General features: G+C 39.9%; 1 protein-coding gene across 2 annotated transcripts in view; it reads left to right on the top strand.

The window, feature by feature from the left end:
• Positions 1-1,402: 1,402 nt before the first annotated feature.
• The window catches only part of fryb (furry homolog b (Drosophila)), a 96,071-nt gene continuing 74,977 nt past the window's right edge, over positions 1,403-22,496 (top strand). For both annotated transcript variants that reach the window (XM_063013848.1, XM_063013849.1), the window contains exons 1-8: positions 1,403-1,574; positions 13,639-13,785; positions 15,149-15,229; positions 15,450-15,555; positions 15,702-15,773; positions 18,966-19,037; positions 20,562-20,633; positions 21,307-21,378. In XM_063013848.1, coding sequence (XP_062869918.1) covers positions 1,502-1,574; positions 13,639-13,785; positions 15,149-15,229; positions 15,450-15,555; positions 15,702-15,773; positions 18,966-19,037; positions 20,562-20,633; positions 21,307-21,378 — 695 coding nt within the window. In that variant the 5' untranslated portion in view covers positions 1,403-1,501. The remainder of the gene's footprint in view (positions 1,575-13,638; positions 13,786-15,148; positions 15,230-15,449; positions 15,556-15,701; positions 15,774-18,965; positions 19,038-20,561; positions 20,634-21,306; positions 21,379-22,496) is intronic.

The following is a 22,496-nucleotide window of genomic DNA, read 5'->3' on the forward strand; positions in this document are numbered from 1 at the left end:
ACTTGTATAGGTAATTAAACTTAGGTAATACAACTTGTATAGGTAATACAACTTGTATAGGTAATTAAACTTAGGTAATACAACTTGTATAGGTAATTAAACTTAGGTAATACAACTTGTATAGGTAATTAAACTTAGGTAATACAACTTGTATAGGTAATTAAACTTAGGTAATACAACTTTTATAGGTAATACAACTTGTATAGGTAATTAAACTTAGGTAATACAACTTGTATAGGTAATTAAACTTAGGTAATACAACTTGTATAGGTAATTAAACTTAGGTAATACAACTTGTATAGGTAATTAAACTTAGGTAATACAACTTTTATAGGTAATACAACTTGTATAGGTAATTAAACTTAGGTAATACAACTTTTATAGGTAATACAACTTGTATAGGTAATACAACTTTGAATATTAAGGGCCTTGCTCAAGAGCCCAACAGAGGCAACTTGGTGGTGAAGCTTAAACTAGCAACCTTCCGCTCAGTAGTCCGGTGCCTTACCATTGAGCTATCACTGCTCTTATCCAGCGTGACATGGAACGTCTCTTGAAATGTTACCTGTGCTATAACATAAGCGCGGAATAAGCACGGAATTTACGAAATGTCACCTGTCCATACATCTTCTGGACACTTGTTGTCCCCTATGCAGTATGCACCCTTCCATTTCTGAACGATATCTCTACAGATGAATGGATTTTAGCCTCATAATTTGCGTGACGAGTGACTAAGACGGTGAAAAATGGCCAAATGACCAAAAGGGTTGAGGTCAAAGCCCTGGACGAGCCATTTGAATTACTTCGCAACAAACTAGTCAAACCACGTCTTATCAACTGTCCCTATTCAGGACTAAAGTGATTTTTGTCTAATCCTGAAAGTTATATGGACACAATTGGATAACTCGATGTTATTATTAATACTCATAAAAAGAATGTATTCAGTGAATGAAGGGAACATGACTTTATACTTTATGGACCCACCATGCTAAAAATAAAGGGTTTATTTTATATAATTGATTTAGGACACCTGTTAGAAAAGAACCCAACAATTAGGAGGAGTGTCCACATACTTTTGGCTGTATATTGTACATATTCTAAGCAAGTTTAACTCTTAATCTCATGTATTATTCTGTGAGGTGATTTGAGTTCAGCTCCACTAACTGCACGAGCCTCTTCATTTCCCGCGTCTTTTCCAGCCTCGCGCGCCGCAGCAGTGACGAAACTAACTGAATGAAGGAGGATCCGCGCGCGCGCACCGGACCGCCGTAGTTCGTCCGGAGACTCGGCGCGTCAGGAGATGCCCGGAGAGACGCGCGTCTTCACTCGGGATACGACGAGGATTCTTCTACCGACAACTCGGCTCTGGTTCGGGAATGGAAAATACACAATATACACAATATATACAATAAACAATGCCGGACTCGGGCTTCTCTACGTTCGCGCCTTGAGCGCGTGAAGGAACGCAGGGAGCGCGTGAACACACAGAGCGCGCGCTAACATGAACCGCGGGAGATTCACCTTAACGGATTTAACCGTCATCATTCTGAGGGTCAGCATCACGACTCCTGAAGGTAAAAAAATGCTTGTTTTCACATTTTAGTCCGATTTAATGCATTTTAAAGAAGTAAAAAGGGATTTTAATGTGTCAGTGTGTTTTAATACTGAAAAATCTCGACCTTTTTGTGTCACGGTCTTCCGTTAATCTAGGTTTTATAGAGTGAGTGAGTGAGAGTTTCACAGTCGACATTTGAACGTTATCATAGTTATTATAGTTCTTTTTATTTAAAAAATGAGGTAAAATATATCAACAAAACTAACACATTTGATTGTGAAATGTCTCCTTCTGTGTCTTACATAATGTAGCTGCATTGACCCATCGCCCTCTCAATTATTATTATTATTATTATTTGTATTATTATCCATGTAAATGTTCCCTTCATTCACTAAATGTCCTTTTTTGAGTTTAATAATGACAAACAGTTTGCATGATGTCCAATTGTGTCCATTTCATCTTCTAGGAGTAAACAAAAACACTTTAGTTTTAAATAAATTAAGTAATTCATTTGATTTACAGTGTTTCCTTAATCACAAAGTAGTAATAATGGTCTTTAGGTAAGAGTTCTGTTGGTAAACACTAAGTAAACAAGTGGCAAAACCAACAAACACCCACATTTAAAATGATGATCCAGAGCTGCTTCTTTATTGCCTGTCTGTCTGGACTATACCTGGATAGGGCGCCAGTCCATTTAAGAGCGACACTCGCTCACATACTCGCCCACTCACACCTGACACAACCCTATTTCTATCCGGGCTTGGGATCGGCACTGAGAGCTCAAGGACAAGGGCACCACCCAATGGCTAGGGTGTGTCATGCCCCCCCCCAACCCCCTAATTTAGAAGTTACATCTAGACGATGTAACGCTGAGATTCGAGCCATAGATCCCAAGATCTTAGCAGTAGTGTAGACAGGGTGCTGGAGCCTATCCCAGCTTTTTCAATGGGCGCAAGGCACACAGTAACACCCTGGACGGGGCGCCAGTCCATCGCAGGGCAGCCACACACACACACACACACACACACTCATACACCTGCAGGGCAATTCAGTGTCTCCAACTAACCTGACTGAATGTTTTTGGACTGTGGGAGGAAACCGGAGCTCCCGGAGGAAAACCACACAGACAAGGGGAGAACATGCAAACTCCACACAGATAAAAGCCAGACCGCCCCGCCTGGGGATCGAACCCAGGACCACTTAGCCAATGTGCCACCCATTATAAATTTAGCATGTAACGTAATTTTTCAATGTTATTTCGGGTAAATTCAGGTCAACATTAAATCCATTAATTAATTTGTCTAGTATTCTAAAATAAGGCGACTATATTAGTCTGTTTGGTAAGCAAGCCGCTTAGGTGGTGCAAGACAAGTTTGTTCAAGGATAAACTTGTCTGTTATTTAATGCGGAAATCAGACCCATCACTTTACTGTTAAATAAATACTTCTGCAATCAAACATGATGCCTTAGACATGTTTTCTATTTTTAGAAGTAAATATTGAAATAGCATCTGTGCACGTTGAAACAGCAGCTGAGGAGGAATACTGAGATTTAATGATAATGTGAAGGAAACATCGCCCTGGGGGGATTTCCTGCCATCTTTTATTCAGCTGCTGTAAATTGAACAAAGCAGGAATAAACACTGATGTGAAGATGCAAACTACGCATTCTTGGAGGGGTCTCCTTAATATTCGGATATGCTTAAAATCTTTCCCCTTTGCCCATAAAGTGATGTCAAATGATAAATAAACATATTCCACTCACTGTCATCGCATAATGTCAGGATCCGTCAGGGTTCCCATCAGTTATCGGTGGCAGGAATGTTTTAGAATGGCAGGAAACCCAAACCCCCCCAACCTAGTGTTCAATTCATGGCTACGGCCTTGGTACACGTAAGTGTTCCATACAGCTGACCAACACTGGAGGCTGGAAGGGAAGGATTGGGAACTCTGAGGATAGTGGGCTGGAGGTCAGTGTGGTTCCTGCTTTGTGCTGAGCAGCCAAAACCTCCTTTTTATTTATTTATTTATTTATTTATATATTTAGAAAACAAAAATGTGAAGAGCCGTAGAGGAAATGGGGAGCACGTGGGTGTGAGGATTCATTAAATAGGAACAATGTATAGGCAGTCTGTTAGGAATCAGGAGGGGTTCCAGTCGTGTCCTTTTCTCCCACACAGAGCAAATTAATACCAGCTAAAACTAATGGCACTTTATGGCGCTGTATAGATTACTGTTAATGCCATGGTTGTTTGAGAAACTAGCATTTAGTTAGAAATAATCAAAAACGAGGGTTTGGAATGTATTCAGACCCCGCAGAGATCGAGACGATTAGTCTGATGTGCAAAAACTGTTCTGTATCAGTAAAACCAAAATATCAACAAACAGAAAACACACACAAGTGCTTCTGTTCTCCTTTCTATGATTGATGATACAGAACTCTCGGTTCTCTAGGTGTTTGTTTAGCTCTGAAAACGTTGCTTTGTTTTCCGTCACTCATTTCCAGTGTTGGCTCTAATTCTGTTGAGTTTCTGTGTAACTTTAAACCGGTGAGTTTAAGGACACCGTGTTCCCTGGGTTAAACGTTCCTAGGTGTCCTTAAACGAACTAACATTAAGAGTTACGTTTTATTTATTCTTCCGTTATTTAATTGCTAAAATCTATGAGTTTGTACAGGTAATTATTAAAGCATGTGTTAGAATCATTATTGTTATTATTATTACAGATTGTACACTGTTGGTGTTCTGTTGTTATGCTGGTGTGAAATTAAGGACAGAATGACAGGGAAATCTGCAGTCACCTCTGTTCTATCACCTTGTTTAATCCTAGAGAATGTAGTTTAGCCCAGTGTCGCAGCTCTTATTGTGCTGAAGTCCTACCTCACATTTATATAAATGCCAGTAATGCTTTTTAATAATAATACATTTTATTTATATAGCGCTTTTCAAGATACTCAAAGACGCTTTACATAAGACAAATAATCAAAACAAATACGTACATACACCATACAAATCATAGTACAAAATCAAAATAGTACATCAACATCAAGAATAATTCAGATAAAAACAAAGAGAGCAGCATAAGACAGTTCATTAAAAATTAGCTAAATTATGAGAGAGAACAACAAATATAGAACAATTTCTTAAAATTTGACAGAAGCAGGACAGATTTACATGCAATCAGGAAACTGAAAACTTTACAAGTTTTAGGATCTAGGACTTCACATTTCTGTTGTGATCTAAGTATAAAAACTATTAAAAAGAATAGCAAAAATAAAAGCATTTATTTTGTGTTGTTACAAGTTAAATGCCACTCTGAATAGATGAGTTTTGAGAAGTGACTTGAATTTGGACAGGTCAGGACAATCTCGTAGGTGTTTGGGGAGAGCATTCCATAAAGATGGAGCAGCTATGGAAAAGGCCCTGTCACCCCAGGTCCGGTGCTTGGTCCTAGAGGGTATGGACAGTAGGTTAGCCTCAGAAGAGCGAAGGCTACGGGAGGGAATGTGCTGATGGAGCAGGTCGGTGAGGTAGGATGGGGCCTGATTATGGAGAGCTTTGTGAGTGAATAGAAGAATTTTGAATTGAATGCGTTGAGCAACGGGAAGCCAATGAAGTTTTTGTAGAACAGGTGTAATATGATCACGGGAGCGAGTATGAGTAAGGAGGCGAGCAGCTGAATTCTGGATATACTGAAGTTTTTTTAGGATTTTGTTAGATGTACCATAAAGGATGCTATTGCAATAATCAATTCTGGATGTAATAAAAGCATGAATCAAGGTTTCGGCGGCAGAAAAGGAGAGTGATGGACGTAGACGTGCTATGTTTTTTAGATGAAAGAAAGCAGTTTTGGTGATGTGATTTACATGGCGGTCAAAAGAGAGGTTGCTATCAAAAATTACACCAAGATTTCGGATGTTAGAAGACGGAGACAAAGTGTCATTATCAATGGTAATTTGAAAATTTTTTGTGGTTTTTGCCAGGGTTGTAGGACCTACGATGATCATATCTGATTTTTCACAGTTTAATTTGAGGAAATTAGCTTTCATCCACAATTTCATTTCAGTGATGCAATTTGTCAGAGTGGAGTGAAGTTCAGTATTAATGGATTTGGAGGAGATGTAAAGCTGAATATCATCAGCATAGCAGTGGAAATGTAAACCATGCCGACGTATGATGTCACCAAGGGGGAGCATATAAAGAATAAACAAAAGGGGACCTAACACTGAGCCTTGGGGAACGCCTTGGGACAGTGGAGCAATGGCAGAACTACAATTGTTGATATTAACAAACTGTTGTCTGTTTATGAGATATGACCTTAACCACAAAAGGGCAGTACCAGTGATGTTGACAGAGGATTCAAGGCGGGACAGAAGAATGGAGTGATTAATGGTGTCAAAAGCTGCAGTAAGATCAAGGAGGACGAGAATATTAATTTGTCCAGAGTCTGAGGAAAGAAGAAGGTCATTTGTGACTTTGAGGAGGGCTGACTCAGTGCTGTGCTGGGGGCGGAAACCAGACTGAAATGATTCAAATAGATTATTGGAATTTAGGTGATCTTTGAGCTGTGAGGCAACAACACGTTCCAGTATTTTCGACAGAAATGGAAGATTGGAAATGGGCCGAAAGTTACTCATAATGTTAGAGTCAAGTCCAGGTTTTTTAAGTATGGGAGTAACAGCAGCCAATTTGAGTGATTGAGGGACTGAGCCAGAACTAAGAGAGGAATTGATTATCTCTGTGATAAGTGATGAGATAACTGGAAAACAACCCTTAACAAGTTTTGATGGAGCAGGATCCAAAACACAAGTGGAGCTTCGCATCCCTGTTAAGATCTCAGATAGGTCCAAAAGAGACACAGGTGAGAACTGAGACAGAGGCTGGGTAATAAATTGAGATGAGATAGGCGGAGAAACAGAGATGACAGGGGAAACTGTCAGAAAATTGTGGATATTCTCAACTTTTGTTTGAAAAAATGAGAGGTAAGAGTTACACTTGTCAACTGTAAAGGAATTGGTAGTATTGTCAACTGGTTTGAGAAGTTTATTTATTGTGGAAAAGAGAGTCTTAGGATTTGTTGATCCAGCATGTATGAGTTCGGAATAGTAAGTGGATCGGGCTGCCGTAAGAGCGTCTTTGTAATGTTGAAGATAATCAGAATAAATCTGATAATGTACTGTTAGACCGGTTTTCTTATAAAGTCTTTCAAGCTGGCGTTTACGGGATTTCATTTGGTGAAGCTCAATTGTGTACCATGGTGCAGAATGACTAAATGAAACAAATTTGGTTCTCAAAGGAGCCAGCTCATCAAGACATGAGGCGAGTATGTCATTATAGTAATCGACAAGGTCAGATGAATTACTAGACAGTACAGGACAGACAGACATCTTTTTAACAAGAGAATCTGAGAAAGCAGAGGGAGAGATATATTGAAGATTCCTGAAGGATATTTTACGTTTAGCTCTAGTGATGGGCCTAGTGACCTCAATGTCCATGATGATTGTCAAATGATCAGAGACAGTAAGGTCATGGCTGGACGGCTGATGAACTAGGACACCAGTAGAGCAGACAAGGTCAAGAGTATGACCTTTTTTATGAGTTGGAAAATGTATATGTTGTGTGAAATTAAAACACTGTAACAATTCCAAAAATTCCCTGGCAAATTTACAGTTGTTGTCATCAATATGGATGTTAAAATCACCCATAAGCAGTACAGAGGATGAGAGGGCACTAAGCTGGGTTAAAAAATCTGAAAAGTCAGAGAGAAAGGAAGCGTTTGGCTTTGGCGGACGATAAACTACAGCAGTGACCAGAGGAGTAGGCCCTGACAACTTGAAAGCCAGGTGTTCAAAAGAAAGAGCAGCAGGAAAAGACAAAGTGGTTATTTTAATATCATCCCTATAGACTGCAGCAACACCACCACCTCGCCCTTCCATACGAGGTTCATCAATATACGAGTATCCCATTGGCGTGGTCTGATTTAACGTAAAATAATCCAAGGGTTTATGCCAAGTTTCAGTGAGACAGAAAAAGTCTAGTTCACTGTCAGATATAAATTCACTGAGTACAGTACTTTTTGTGTTGAGTGAACGAACATTAAGCAATGCCATTTTCAAGTGGTATTGTTGTGTAGTTGGCTGTGAGGAACGAGGAAGAGAACGGAGATTTGCTAAGTCCACTCCGCGTTTCCCATCCCACTCCGTGGACAGCGTTGTCATGGAGACTACACCGCTACTGGTGTGCAAGGCAGCAGCGCTCTGATGACGTGTTTGCGGAGCGACAGTGCGCACGGCTGACCAGAAGGATGGAATAGCGTTACCGTTTCGAAGATAAACAAGCTTTCTCCGGGAGCCCCTGTGAATATAACGAGGCCGGCGAAGGAGTCCAAGCTGTTTGATGACTGAAATACACGATGGAGTAGTGCAGTTGTTGAACTTCCTCAGCTGGTCAACGGAATAGTTCAACATCGTGCCGATCCCAGGAAAACTCATCCACCGTTCACCACCGGCCGCAGACGCGATGTACAGTAGAAAGAACAAAAAGTATCAAAAGCACAAATAAAAGTATCAAAAGTAACATAAAAGAAATAGATCCACAAGGTGTGTAAAAAGATGAAAACGAAAAACGATAAAAATACAATAAAATACGGTAAAATACGGTAAAATACGGTAACGGTAGCGGCAGCCAAATGCGCCAGCGTCCACCATCACCATGGCAACAAATGTTTGATGAAACAAATGATGTTTTTGGTGGCTAGAAAGTAATTAAGGCAGTCCTAAAAATAACCGAAATACCCAGTGGAAACTCACATGGACACGGAGAACGTGCAAACTCCACTATTGGAATGCCAGCCCACCACTGCTAAGACCCGTCTTTAAATTTTTGGGACTGTGTTATTGCTGCTCGGCCAAGGGAATCGAACCCAGGCCCTTCTTGCCGGGATACGACAGTGCTTGATTTTTATTATTCAAAAGGGATTTTTGAGCTGCGTTCCAAACTGCTTCCTTTCTCCTACACTGAGTGTAACTAAATTATTTAAACACTCTAATCAGACACACGGTTTATAAAGTAATGTGGAATTTGTGAGTCATTTTAAATTTGAGCTCAAGCGTAGATTAGCCTAAACGACAGACTATTAATAAAAAAAGGTTTATTCACTCTTTTTTCCACCCGTTTAAAGCAACACTCACCCAGCAGTCTCTCCAGTCAAGTCCTCCAGGACTACCCTTCAAATAACTTAAGCCTCATTAGCATACTTGTGTCAGCAGGCTAACTACAAACCCCATTTCCAAAGAGGTTAAGACACCTTGCAAAAAATGCAATAAAATGCATTAATTGTGTAGTTCCTAAATCATCCGCCTTGTGTTTTTAAAACCAATTCCGTTTATAGAGCAATAATCCAGTGAAGGTCTCAGCTTGTTTGGCTGATACAGATGACTAAAGAATCATTTATTTAACTAGCTAAGATTTTGTCTGTAGTGCTAAAACTTGCATGAGTTTTATGATTCAAAGATCCAATAAAATGTCAAGTGGTGATGGTTTTACAGTCTCGCATTACTGCTTAATTCATTCCATCCTATAATGTTTGTAATTTTAGACAGACTCTAATATTTCCAGCTTTAAAGTATGTTTTTCATTTTGCTTGCTTGTTTTAAACCAATAACTAAATGGTAATGGAACAGTAATGGAAACTGTACAGTGTAGAAGATAAGAGAGCCGACGACTAGAGAACTAGAGATGAAAATATTTGATGGTGCTGTAATAAGTCGCAGATATCACGTTCTGTTGTCCAGGAATTCAGCGCTCTGACAGATGCGTTCGTCCGCTCAGCCTTCTGCAGAGTTAATTTAGAGAGACCGCATTAATAACTTGGCCCGTAATAAAGGCACAAACAGCGAGATGAGGTTGCTCCACACCTCTGCTGTTCTGTGATCATTCGAGCGAATGGGACAGTTGGTTGATTCCATCTGAGGAAGCTTATTAAACCTGCATCTGCTGGAAAAACCTGCAGTGGTGTTCACGCGTCTGTTCGGTCATGCCATTATCCTGCACATCCTTGCTGTGAGAACATCGTGCTTCATGCTCGTGTCTGATCATGGTCCAAGTGAAACATGACCACTTGTTATCTGCATTGAAAAAGCTTACAGCCAGAATTTACATCATTATATAAAAAAAATAGATATTCAGTTATAAAAATCTGATCAAATGTTTACATACACTTATAACAGACATGCATGTCTGAGAAGTACTATTGAATTATTTCTGAAAGTGTGTTTTCGGTAAATGAATAATTAAAACACAATTCTCTTTTTAAAAAAATATAATAAAATCTATTGGAGTTCAAAGATATACATATGATAATTAACTCTAATAATAATAAACTATTTTTTTTTTTACTTTTAATTTTTTGGAGTAAATTGGGTTGTGTGGTTTTCTACATTTGTTTCATTGTGCTGCTTAGTATTTTAATTGACCAAAAATAAAATACATAAAAAAAACCTCATTTATGTGGTGATGTTGAAAGTTCTGTATTGTCATTTTTTTTTAAACAAAATCAGGAATTGTACTTGAAGGCATTTCTAAGCAACATTTTCCCCTTATTTTTAGCAGGACAAACAAAAACATGCCAACACTGGTACTGGTATTGGAAGGCTAAGGCTCAGGCTTCTGGAATTGTCTCCTTAAAGTCAGATCCTAATACTAAAGAGAATATGTGAACTAAACTAAACTTTCAAGTCTGGGTTTAAAACATCAGAACTGAATGAACTCCAATTCTGTAGTTCAGTGATCAAAGATTGTTGTGCCAAAATCTTGTTAATGGCCAATAAAAGTGTCATAAAACCAAATATTAAGTGTGTTTTTTTAATCATTAAGTTACGAAACAAAAACAGTTGTAGAAGTCCAATACAGGTGGCTGTGAACACCTGACAGCTCTGTGCTTTTATTTAGTTAAACCAAGTTACCAAAATGGGCGACAGGGTGGCTCGGTGGGTAGCACTGTTGCCTCACAGCAATAAGGACCTGAAACACGTCATCGCTCGGTGTTCTTGGTGCCAAAACTTTGTTTAAGTGTTGTAAGAAGGAAAGGCAACCTTACAGAGTGGTAAATGCTTTACCGTCCCAACTTTTTTGGAATGTGTCTCAGGGCTGAAATGCAGAACTGGATGTTTATTAATAAATGACATGAAGTCGACCAGATAAAACATGAAATATCTCAGGTTCATCCTGTTTGTAATAAAATAAAAGATAAAGTAAATGTACAGACGTCTGTGTTTTATCAGTCACACCACAGGTTTTTTCTTCTTTTGTTCTTTTGCTGTGATATTGTGGATTTTTACCCCATCTGTATCCTAGAACAAGCTGTTTTGCTTCTGATTGAGTGTTGTAACACACCGCCGGATATAATCGGTTTGAATAATTTTGTGTTTTTTGGCACGGACCACCCGTGGATCAGAGGAACATCATAAAATCCTGGAAGACTCACCAGGCTTTAAAGATGTTTTGATTTACAAGCATTAATAAAATCCTGAGGTGGGAGTCCTTTGAGCCCACTAAACATGACAGCAGCTCCTCGAGATAATCGCTAACAAAGTCTCCTTGTACTTTCCATAAAACATTTGATGTTAATGAGAAGAAACAATCGTTGGCGTCTTCTTTAAATGGCTGAGACTCCTCAAGATTAAACCCTGTGTCGAGGAGACGCACCCACACAGCGGTCCTGTCCGTCCTCAATCAAGAGCAAGTGTACCCTGTATGTAGCGTAACGCTTAATGTTTTAGCTAACTGCGTGTTTGATGGACCGTGTGGTTTGTTTGTTAATTTCTCTTTTGTTCGTTCCAAATTAAATCCAGCAGAGCAGTGTTAGTCTCTTCTGTTGTTGCTGATTTATCCTCACCCTGTAGCACAGATGGTCTTTAAAGGCAGTAAAACTGGGGAATTATTTAATTTTAACAAAAAATAATACAGTAATCATGGAGTCCCATTCATTCGCAGGTTCATTTTCAAACCCGAACACAACAAATGTACCAGCATTAACAGACAGTTCCAGTTTATCCTGATTGTCTTTACCAAGAGCGTCTAGCACTTAAACTCAGATAAAATCACGAAGGAGACGTAAAGAGGTAAAGGGGATGGAATTCAGCACAGTCCTACTAGAGCATTTAAATTCCTGCTTTGAAATCGAGTACAGTACGGATAATTCCTCAGCTGTATGGAAGGCTTTTAAAACGTATAAGCAGGAAAGATTTAAGAATAATAAAGAACGCAGTCAAACAAAATGTTCAGAATGAAATGGTATTGGGGTGCGCTAGGGTCTGTTACTCCAGCCCACCACTGCTGAGACCCGGCTTTAAATTTCTGGGCCTGAGTTAATCGTGGATGAAAAGGACCATCCAGACTGTTATCAGCGAAAGCTTCAAGTCACAGCATAGGGGTGCATTGGTGCCCTCGCTATGTACCGCTGACAGGATTTTAGAGATACATTCTACCATCATGATCACTTCTTTTCCCATAAAGTCTGTGGTTGTTTCAACAAGACAACATCAGGCTTTGTAAAGACAGAGTGCACATGCTTGACTGGCCTGTCTGCAGTCCGGATCTGTCTCCCGTTGGAAATGTATAAATAGGACCACAGACTGTTAAGCAGATGAGGTCTGGAACCAAGAACAAATAAGCAAAAATTCTAATTACATTCAGTGTCCTCAGTTCCCAAACCAGTAAAAAGTCTTGTTAATAGGAAAGCTGATGAAACACAGGGGTAAACACGCCTCCGTCCCAGCTTTTGTTGGGTCTACATGCTAAATTTGTTAATATTTACAAAATACAATACAGCTGGTCAGTAAAAACGTTGGAATGTTTATTTTTGTACATTTGCTTGTGAAATAAATATTCATAAGAATAAACAAGCTACAGATTCTTGCTTTTATTGCGTTTTACAAACTGTCCCAACACGACACAGAGGCAGAATTTTTCCTTCCAGTGCTATAATTGGAACGAGTAAAAGTCCTCGATGCCCTGATAACACCGGAGTAGAACAGTGAGGCTTTTCTGACGACGAAGCCTGGAAACTCACCACTAGCAAATTGGTGCTTGATGAAACACTCTAAAAGACACGGATTTGCAGAAGGACGTGTTTTTAAAGTGCTTTGAACGTGAATTGCGAAGAGTATTTTTATATCTCTGGACGTTTCACATCACTGATCTTAATTACTGTGCAGCCAGTCGCTCGTACACTCAGAACTCTGACGTTAACATGACTTGCTTTAATCGTCCTGTCATGTCTTTATGTCTTTTAACACAGAAACCCTTCAAACCGGACGCACGCGTTTACATATTCAACCTAAAAGAACGATTACACAGTGTGGCATACAGAATAAAACACAAACATATTTGACTTTTTTTTTTGGCAGCATCAAGGTCCTGGGTTTGATCCCTGGTCGGCGGCTAGGGTGCTTTCTGTGTGGAGTTTGCATGTTTTTTGTGTGAGTTTCCTCCGGGTGCTCCGGTTTCCTCCCACAAGTCCAAAGACATGCAGCCCTGTGCACTCTGGTAACCTCTGCCTAGGGCCACGGACTAGCGCACACCACACCTTCTCCAAGACGTGTACAGCCACCAGGCCCATCCTTTTCTTGAGCATCATGATCAACTGTCTGTTTAGCACCATGTTGGACTGAGAATCAGTAGCAGCAGTATTAGAGCGCTGTGCCTACTAAGCACCCCTAAATAAACTGTATTTTTCTGTGTGATTTCTTGCACAGTTATTCATACCTGGTACCATTTGTAAGACATGCTCCTAGCCCGGCCTGTCAGCAGTGCATCGTGGACCTTAGCTTTGTTATTTTGACTGTGTTATGGCCTTTTAATAGGTGCAGCCTCCTGGAATGCAGATTTGGAACTACTGCAGAGCGACGGACTCTTTGTCACGTGCGGTAGCCGTTACCGCTGGGAAAACGACCGTTTTAAAAATGCGATCTGAAAGACGCCTGGACTCGTGTGCATTGCATTATTCTTTTGAAGACATCTGCTCTAGCTTTGTTTGATTGTCTCTCATCTCTTTGGGTTTTGTTTTCCTTTTTTCCTCTGGCAGCGCTCTCCGTGATCGCCAGCAGGGCGGAGGTAGAGGGCTGCCCCCTCGGCCAGTTTCCATGCGGAAATACCAGTGTGTGCCTGCCTCAGGTGCTCCAGTGTAACGGGCACAGAGACTGCAAAAACGGAGCGGATGAGGATCATTGCGGTGAGTCTATCATGTTTATGAAATTGATTCAATGCGATTCAATCAGGGTGGGACAAAGATTGTGAACTTTTGTGGTTTTAGGATCAAATCTCCCGGGAACTTGCAACACCACACACACATTTCTTGTTTTTCATTACGTCAGATGGAATTTTTGTAGTTTTTACTTTAACCTCATTAAAACCTTCATAACAATCTGTACTTTGAACAATCTCTGTTATTTACGTTATTATCATTATTAAGTGCCGTCGAGTCGATTCTTATAATCATATAATCTCAACTTCACAAATGTTTAGTACAATCTAAAACAGCTAGATAGATAACCGGACAGAATAAGAATTCAATCATTCATTCATTCTCCGTTTTACCACTGGTCAGGGTCGCTGTGGGTCTGATGTATTGGGCGAAAGGCTGAAAACACTCCGGACAGGTCGCCAGCCCATCACAGGGCACACACACACACACACACCTTGGGGAACTTTTTAGTAGAGCATGCAAAATCCACACAGAAAGGACCCAAAACGCCCCACCTGGGAATCGAACCCAGGACCTTCTCGCCGTGAACAGACAGTTCTACCCACCCATGCAATGATGTAAAAGTACTTCATTGTGACTGAGATAGTTATTAGAGAAGTTATTCCTAAAGGCTCTCAGACTTGCATTTGGCTCATGCTGCTTTAAACGTGTGTATCATTAGCTTAGCAATGAAGCGTTGTTTATAAATGAATATGCGTTTTTCAAATTAAATGTATATTTACATACTGGAACGGAGTGCAGGTAAACTTTCGAAGAGCGACTTCACTAAATTAGATTACAGATCGCAGTAACTGTTACCCCTGTTTACTTTAATACAGAGCCGGTATAATCTTAAATCCAACACATGCTTTATATTCCGAGTCCAGTTAACTTGCTGGTGCAGTTGAAAGATTATTAATAATGACCAAAATAACCTGCTGTTTTTCTTTAGTATTGCTTATGTCAAATTTTATAGATAGAACGATCCTGTGTTTATGAACAACAACTTGTAAATACCTGCTACTGAGCTTCAGTTTAGAAAATCCCTCTTAACCCTTGTGCAGTTTTAACATTCTGTATACAGCCCTTGTCCCGCCTTAATTAAATCCCTAAAATAAATCAATTTTAAAACCCAAACCTATTGTGCCCCTCTAGAAGAAGTCAGATTAGGGCCTTGCTTAGGGGCTCCTTTTATCCTCTGCATTAGTATTTACTTTATCTGACGAAGAGATTCAGACGGGAATTATAAATCATTTATTATTGTAACTAGAGTGATTTGTGTAGACTCAGGTAAACCAAATGATTTACTGAAGCACCGGTCAATTTAACCGTCCATGTTTCTCTTTTTCAGGCGATAACAGCGGATGGGCCGACATCTTCGACCGCACCATCATAGACAAAACTGAACCCCACGACCTCACTGATGCCTGCTGTATGTGTGGATCTCTGTCTGACCGTAATCTGTTAAGATTTATAAATGAATAAATAAACAAACAACAAATGAACACGAATCCCTGAGGTTTTTAATGCAGTGATAAGACAGCAGCGTCCCGTCGGTCTATTAGCAGTGATCATTGTGACTGTAGTCAGAACAAGCTGAACTTTCTCTCTCTGTGTGTGTGTGTGTGTGTGTGTGTGCTGCTCTCATGTAGCTCTTCAGCAGTACCCGGAGAGCTGCGACTGCACCAAGACAGAGGTGGAGTGCGTCGGCGTGAACCTGCGAGCTGTGCCTCTCCTGTCCGCTAACGTGACTTGGCTGTAAGTACCCTTCTGACGGAGGCGAGCGTTCCGTTCTGCTCTCTGCCACAGACAATCCCGACTCCGTGCGTTGTGTTGTGCGACGTTTGGAAATAACAGAACTCGTGATTCGTACAGTTTAAAGTTGATTCCGGGTCACTGTGCAGGTCTCTGAAGAGCAACGAGTTGAGAGAGCTTCCTGATGACGTCTTCAGCAAATACACAGACCTGCAGAGACTGTGAGTGTGACCAGTCAAGCACTACACCACATTTATAAGTCATTAAAAACATAAACTTTATTCACCCTCTGATAAAACAATCAAATAAAGTTTCACTGAGATTCATGAACGAGATGCAGCAATTTTGTCCAAAACCTGGAAGATTTTTTTATTGCGCTGATTTTGAGCCAGATCTTCTCGGTCTGTTCCTGTTCACTTCTGTTGTGAATGTAAACGGAGCTGCAGATACACACTGTGTGTGTGTGTGTGTGTGTGTGTGTGTGTGTGTTATTTCTCAGGGTTTTGTGCTTTTTTATCAACCACAAGCTGCAGTTACTCAAAAATAATACCTTTCTGTAGATGTCCAAAGATGAAGGGCTGAAAACCCTCAGGACCGTAACAAAGGATCAATAGGTCGTGTAAAATGACCTCAGAATTTCCAATATTACTTTTATTATATGTATAAATGTATATAAAAAAATATGTTTTAATTAAGCAAAGTGTCCTGCACATTGCTCTAATTGCAAATTTATAATAAATAATTAAAAACATAATAAAAAAAACCTATAACACTGAAAAAATAGTATTTCTTCATGTCCCCACTCTCTAACACGACACTTTACAATGAAATATAACGAGTAAAATCCTGTTGTCCTTTCAGTGTTTGGTGACTCCAGATCCCATCAATGTTTTTAATATTTATTATCCATAAGAAATGTATAATAATGTGGTTAAAATCCATGTTTTAGTCACGTCCCCGGGTTTTCACTCAGTCCTGTTACCCTCACGTATTCATATACATTTTACTTTTATTTCTCTTTTTTAAAAGAATATGAAAATATTTCTGCAATTTATCTGGTATTATTTAATGGTGACGTAATTACGGGATCTGGTCCACATCCCAGACTTGGCATGGTTGTTAATAGAATAGAATAGAATAGAATAGAATAGAATAGAACGCCTTGATTTCCCAGCTTGTTTGGAAGCTGGGGTCAGAATGCAGGGACTTAAGAATTAAGTCACCAAATGCCCTTCCTTCTATCCGGGCTTGGGACCTGCACTGAGAGCAGAGTTCACTGACAAGTGCACCTACTATTGTCTGTGCCAACGTTGGCCACCCCCTCCTCTCAGTTGTAAGCCAATCACGTCTATGCAGAAGGCCGACCGGCTGATAGCACAGCTGAGATTCGAACCCTGGATCCTCAGATCTCAGCAGTACAGGGCTAGCTTTACTACTACAGTACGATCTATGTTAAACGTACCATCAATCTAAAAAAAGAAAAAAATACATAATAAAGAAAAATGATGTTCATTTGTAAGTTGGAAGATTTGACTCACTCGTCAGCGGTGGCTTGAACAGGAACCGCATTCCAGCTCTATTTCCGACCAGTATTGTAGACAGATTTACATCGCCGGAGGGATTTTAGTGGAATTGGATTTATGATCTGACTGTGGTCTATAATTAAATCACTGCTCGTTCTTTCCTACGAGTGAAAGCGTTTGGTGATTTAGCGGCTTAGTTTATGATATATAGTCGCTATCTGCTGTCTTAGTTTTATCATGTAGGTCTGAACAATTTACAGTCATTTACACACACACACACACACACACACCACAAATATTGGCATCCCTGGAAAACATGAACAGAAGACAGAAGATGTGTTTATTAGAAGTACAATGATTAAAGAAAAAGGCTCAAATTATTAAACATAAATTAATTATAATGATTTAGAAATCTATATGTCATATTGCTGGCTCCCATAGACAGTATTGAATGTGAAATTTAACAGTATATATTTGTTTATATTTGATGTTACAAATATTTTACATAGTGTGTCAGGATTTCCTGTTTCTCTATGGTATGAGTATGAGGTGACACACAGGCCTAATTCTTTTACTCATTAATCACTGTATAAAAGAGCTTAGGAACTAGCCACACACACACACACACACACACACAGTTGAATCTGTGTGGTAAAGGATGTGTGTTTATGTGACTACGAGCAAAACTTTGGATTGATGGTTTACTAAACTCCGTGACCTGGCGTGGAGTGAAGAACCGGGAGTGTGTGAGAGGTGCTGTTATGCTACAAACAAAGTCATGTTACTCAAAAAAAATCCCTAAATGTAGGAGCGTCAGTATTCGATCCTGCTGAGAATCAGCCCACTTAGGCACTAGAGACTTTTATAGTTACAACCATCAGTCTCAGCAGATTCTGCCGCCTAGAACAATGCGGAAAAGCAGCCCCCATCATCTGTAGGTCACATGTTCAAGTGTTTAACTACATACACTCCAGGCCGCCCCAAGAGTCTGGTTCCTCTCAAGGTTTCTTCCTGTATTTTAAGGGAGTTTTTCTATGCCACTGTCGCCCTCGGCTTGCTCAACAGGGGTTTTTGGTTTGTTGGTCTTGGAATCTGTAAAGTTGCTTTAAGACAATGTCCACTGTAAAATGTGCTATATAAATAAACTTGACTTGACTTGACTTGATACGCTGCAGCCGTACAGCATTAAGTACCAGTGCTCGTACTGGGAGTTTTCAATCAAGTTTATCAAAGTTTACAATCTTTCATGGAGATTAGATAAATGGTAGCCAGATTTTTCAGCGTATTAATCCTGACACTTTCCACTGATCTCCTGGTTCTTTAGATAAATAGATGGATGGATGGATGGATGGATGGATAGATAGATCGATCAGTCTGACGGCTAGTGGATAGATAGGTGTCTAATTTTATCTATTGTCCAAAGAGCCCACGCAGACACGGGGAGAACATGCAAACCTTGCACAGAAAGGACCGGGACCTACTTAGCCACCGTGCCGCCCTGAGCTCTATCTTTTAGAAATAAGAGATAGAAAAGAACTAAAAACTAAAAGCAAGTGGAGAGCAGACAGAAAGCGCACAGCCAAGATTTGGGCTCTGATGAAATTAAATTCTGGGAAGCCAGAATAGAAGGTTTTTTTCCCTAAACCTTCATCCTTATGCTTTGTTGTTAATAAAATTTGCAGAACGGGTGATGGCTGCACAATGATCTGTTACCTGACGTTAATTATTCATATGCATGTGTTTATTGTGACTGTTACGTAATTGTGTGTAATTCAGTGATGCTGGTGGTACCTGATGTGATACTATGAACATTTCAAATGTAATTTAGTGTGATTCTGATTTCCTCAGACCTGAGGATTAGAGCTGATGGTGAAATTCTTTCTCACACAGGTTCCTACAGAACAACAGTATTCAGACGGTGTCCAGTCATACATTCAGCGGTTTGTTTAAACTGAGAAAACTGTGAGTCGTTTGGATTATTTCCATCTACCCCGATGTACCTGGGTACAATTTTGACTGTTGTCTCATTTCTTTCTGAAATTTTTTTAAAAAGTTAGTTATGTTATCAGAACAGCTTTGTTTTTAATACTACCACTACAGCAGTCCAAATCAGATGGGTGTTCTGATAATAATAAAAATGATAAATGAATAGGGATGTAACGATACTGGGTTCACGATACGATCTTTTCCCGACTTTTTAAACCGAAATTAAAGAAAATTATGACAAAGTTTCCTTTTATTTATTCTCTTAAAAAAGAAAAGAAAATCCTGTATTTGTGCTTGTCTTTTGTTTTTTAAATAATGAATGCCCTTTTATTTCTGAGGTAGGTACAAACTGCCAAAATTTTTTTAATTAAGCCCAATTTGAAAACCCCGAATCTGGCAACCAGGCGTATAGTGACAGTGACGTCAACCAGGCGAGGTGTATAGCGCCAGTGCTCTCTGCTGCTTAATGTAAATATCGATTCATATTTACATCTCAAATCGATTTGAATCGCAGAACTTTTGAATCCTTACTAACTGTCTTGTGGTGCATCGTTACATCCCTTTATAAATAAACATATTCCACTCACTAGTTTTGCATAACGTTAAGATCTGTCTGTGTTCCTGTCAGTTATTAAAAGCAGGAGTGTTTTAGAATGGAATGAAACCCCAACCCCCCCCATACACAGGTAGATTTGGTTCCCCTGCCCCCCTTAATGTTCACTTCATGGCTTTTTAATGCTGGAACTCTAACGATGAATCACATCAAGGGTTTATAAGGGAACACAAGACACAGAGGGAATAAAATAGAGAAAATAAAATACAACTGAATAATGACCATGTACGACATGTTTAGCAATATTGCTATGAGAGCCGTGATGCTATCGTCAAATACAACCATATTCATACCCAGCTTTGTGTAGTGTTAAGATCTGTCAGTACTCCCATGGGTGCCCCCCAGTAGATTCGGTCCCCTTAAATATTCATGGCTACTACTGGCTTACATTAAGGATACGTCTTCTATTACCCCAAATTGCTTACTTTGAACATCTGTGCTGAGCTTATTCTCTTGGTGCAACATACTGTGAATAAATACTGTAAATATTGCCCTGTGATGGACTGGTGACCTGTCCGCGACCCTAAATAGAATAAAGCGCTGGTTTGTTTGTTTGTTTATTAGGATTTTAGTAGTAGTAGTAGGTTATATCGAACACAGTTTTGTATCTCCAATTTACCTCACTTGCACGTCTTCGGACTGTGGGGGGAAACCGGAGCGCCCGGAGTAAACCCACGCAGACAAGGGGAGAACATGCAAACTTCACACAGAACGAACCCAGGACCTTTTTGCTGTGAGGCGACAGTGCTACCCACTTAGCCACCGTGCCGCCCTAAAGCGCTGGTAAAACAGACATGAATGATGTTTAATGATACGAGTTTAGGTCTGTTCTGTGTGATGGTGTTGCATGTCATTTACACAGTATTTTCCTTTTCTGTCTGACACAGATTCCTTAGCCAAAACTACATCAGCTTTCTGGGACCTGGTGTCTTCAGAGATCTCCACAAATTACAGTGGCTGTAAGTACCAGGGACCCCACAGACGTGGCGTTTTTAAAAAACGATCAGATTATGGATTTGTTCTTTAAACTTACAGTATATCAGAGACAGAAATCTACACCGAGCTGAAACCAAATACAGTATGATTAGCTTTAAAGAGCTTAGAGAAGGAGCGCACACGATTCTTTCAGGACTGAAAGTACCCGACTGAAACTTAAACGTCAATATTAAAGGGGAGCGTTTGAAGTTTGGCTGTTTTTAATATATTTTAATAGTAGAAATGCTATACAATGCTAAAACTTAGTAATATCACTATATACCCCAATATAAATCGACAGCTAGAGAAACTGGACTGATTATGTTACTGTGTCCATATTTGTCCTAAAAATAATGCAGAACCTAGAAGGTACAAGTTATGAAATAAGCAGTCAGGTATTAGTATGATTTTATCACCACAATTATGGCAATTAGGTCAATGTGCAGGATTTTAAACAACCAGAAATGTTTTATATAAGCTTGAATAATTCCAGTAAATATTATATATATTTGGCCTTAAACTGGTATAATGTGATGTAAGCTCTTGGGCGCTCGAGTGGCACAGCCATGATGGCATTACCAAGATAAGCTCTAATCTGTGGTTCTGTTAGTGTAGTTAAGTATGTTTATTTCTAATAAAAATGTTCTTATTTGTAAGAGTCCTGGATCACAACCCTCTGAGGAGCATCTCTCACGACACATTCAATGGGCTCAGGTCATTAATATTTCTGTAAGTGTTCATCACCTTCTAATTAACGTTTATTGTATCTCATGTGACTATTTTTCAGTGTAAAATTAATTTTAGGATATTGATTATGATAAATATATTGGCCTGGCTTTAACATGTAATTTATTCTTTTTTAAATTCTATTCATGCATCTTTTCTTGTTTCTCTAAATCGAGTCATATCCAATTACCCGGTTGTATGTCCTCCACTGGTGCAGACCCCGACCCTGGCCGTGGAGGGTCGTACCTAACCCCCCCCCCCCCCGATGTGTGTAGTAGCCGACAGCTTCTTTTCACCTGCTGAGGCGGGTCCACACAGGGCTCAGTGTCACGTATCGAGAGTCACGTGTCGATCTCCATTATCCTTCGTCCAGCCAGCAGAGGTCGCAATTGCAGCAGGAATTAGGAATCCTTATCGGCCCGCCCACCCTCAGACACAGCCAGTCGTGTCTGTGATTAGAGCTGAGATTCGAACTTGAGAGCATGAAATCTCAGCAGTGGAGGGCTTGCGTGTTTAGCTGTTGAGTAGAACTGCGTCACGTCGGTTTCTGATTGCTAGATTACATTTCCTTTGGCTACAACTTGGCCGAAAGTATGCGGATACCCCTGGAACGTGTACAGAACATGTATAGAACAAATTATATGCTTCCAGTTCTGTCTCAGTAGTCTGCTCCAGCATGTCCGTGGCCTCGTGCACAAAGAAAATATCATAAAGACGTGGAGTTTGGTGTGGAGGACATCCAATGGCCTGCCTAGATCCATTAGATTTCTTTTATTTAAGACTTTTAGGAAATAATGCATGTTTGATGTCGCTGTTGTAAAACTGAACTGTAAAAATGTCACTTCTTTTATGCATTTTTGTGCACTTCAGATTCTAATGATGCAGAATCCTTACTTCAAACAGTAATGGTTAAAATAATGTTTAATAAGCCCCAACAAATGTGCTATAGTATTTTATTCTCATGCTTGGTGTTCCAATCATTAGCGCTTTCTGCTTCTTCTCCACTGACGAACTGGAGTTAAGTTGTTTTTCCCCCAGTGAACTCGTTTCCGTTTAGTCCGGCCGCGTTCCTGGGGACGTGCCCTGTTGTGCTCTGGAAATCCCCCCTTTTTTTTAATCTA

Source organism: Trichomycterus rosablanca, chromosome 18 (assembly GCF_030014385.1).
Source record: "Trichomycterus rosablanca isolate fTriRos1 chromosome 18, fTriRos1.hap1, whole genome shotgun sequence".
Classification (NCBI taxonomy): domain Eukaryota; kingdom Metazoa; phylum Chordata; class Actinopteri; order Siluriformes; family Trichomycteridae; genus Trichomycterus; species Trichomycterus rosablanca.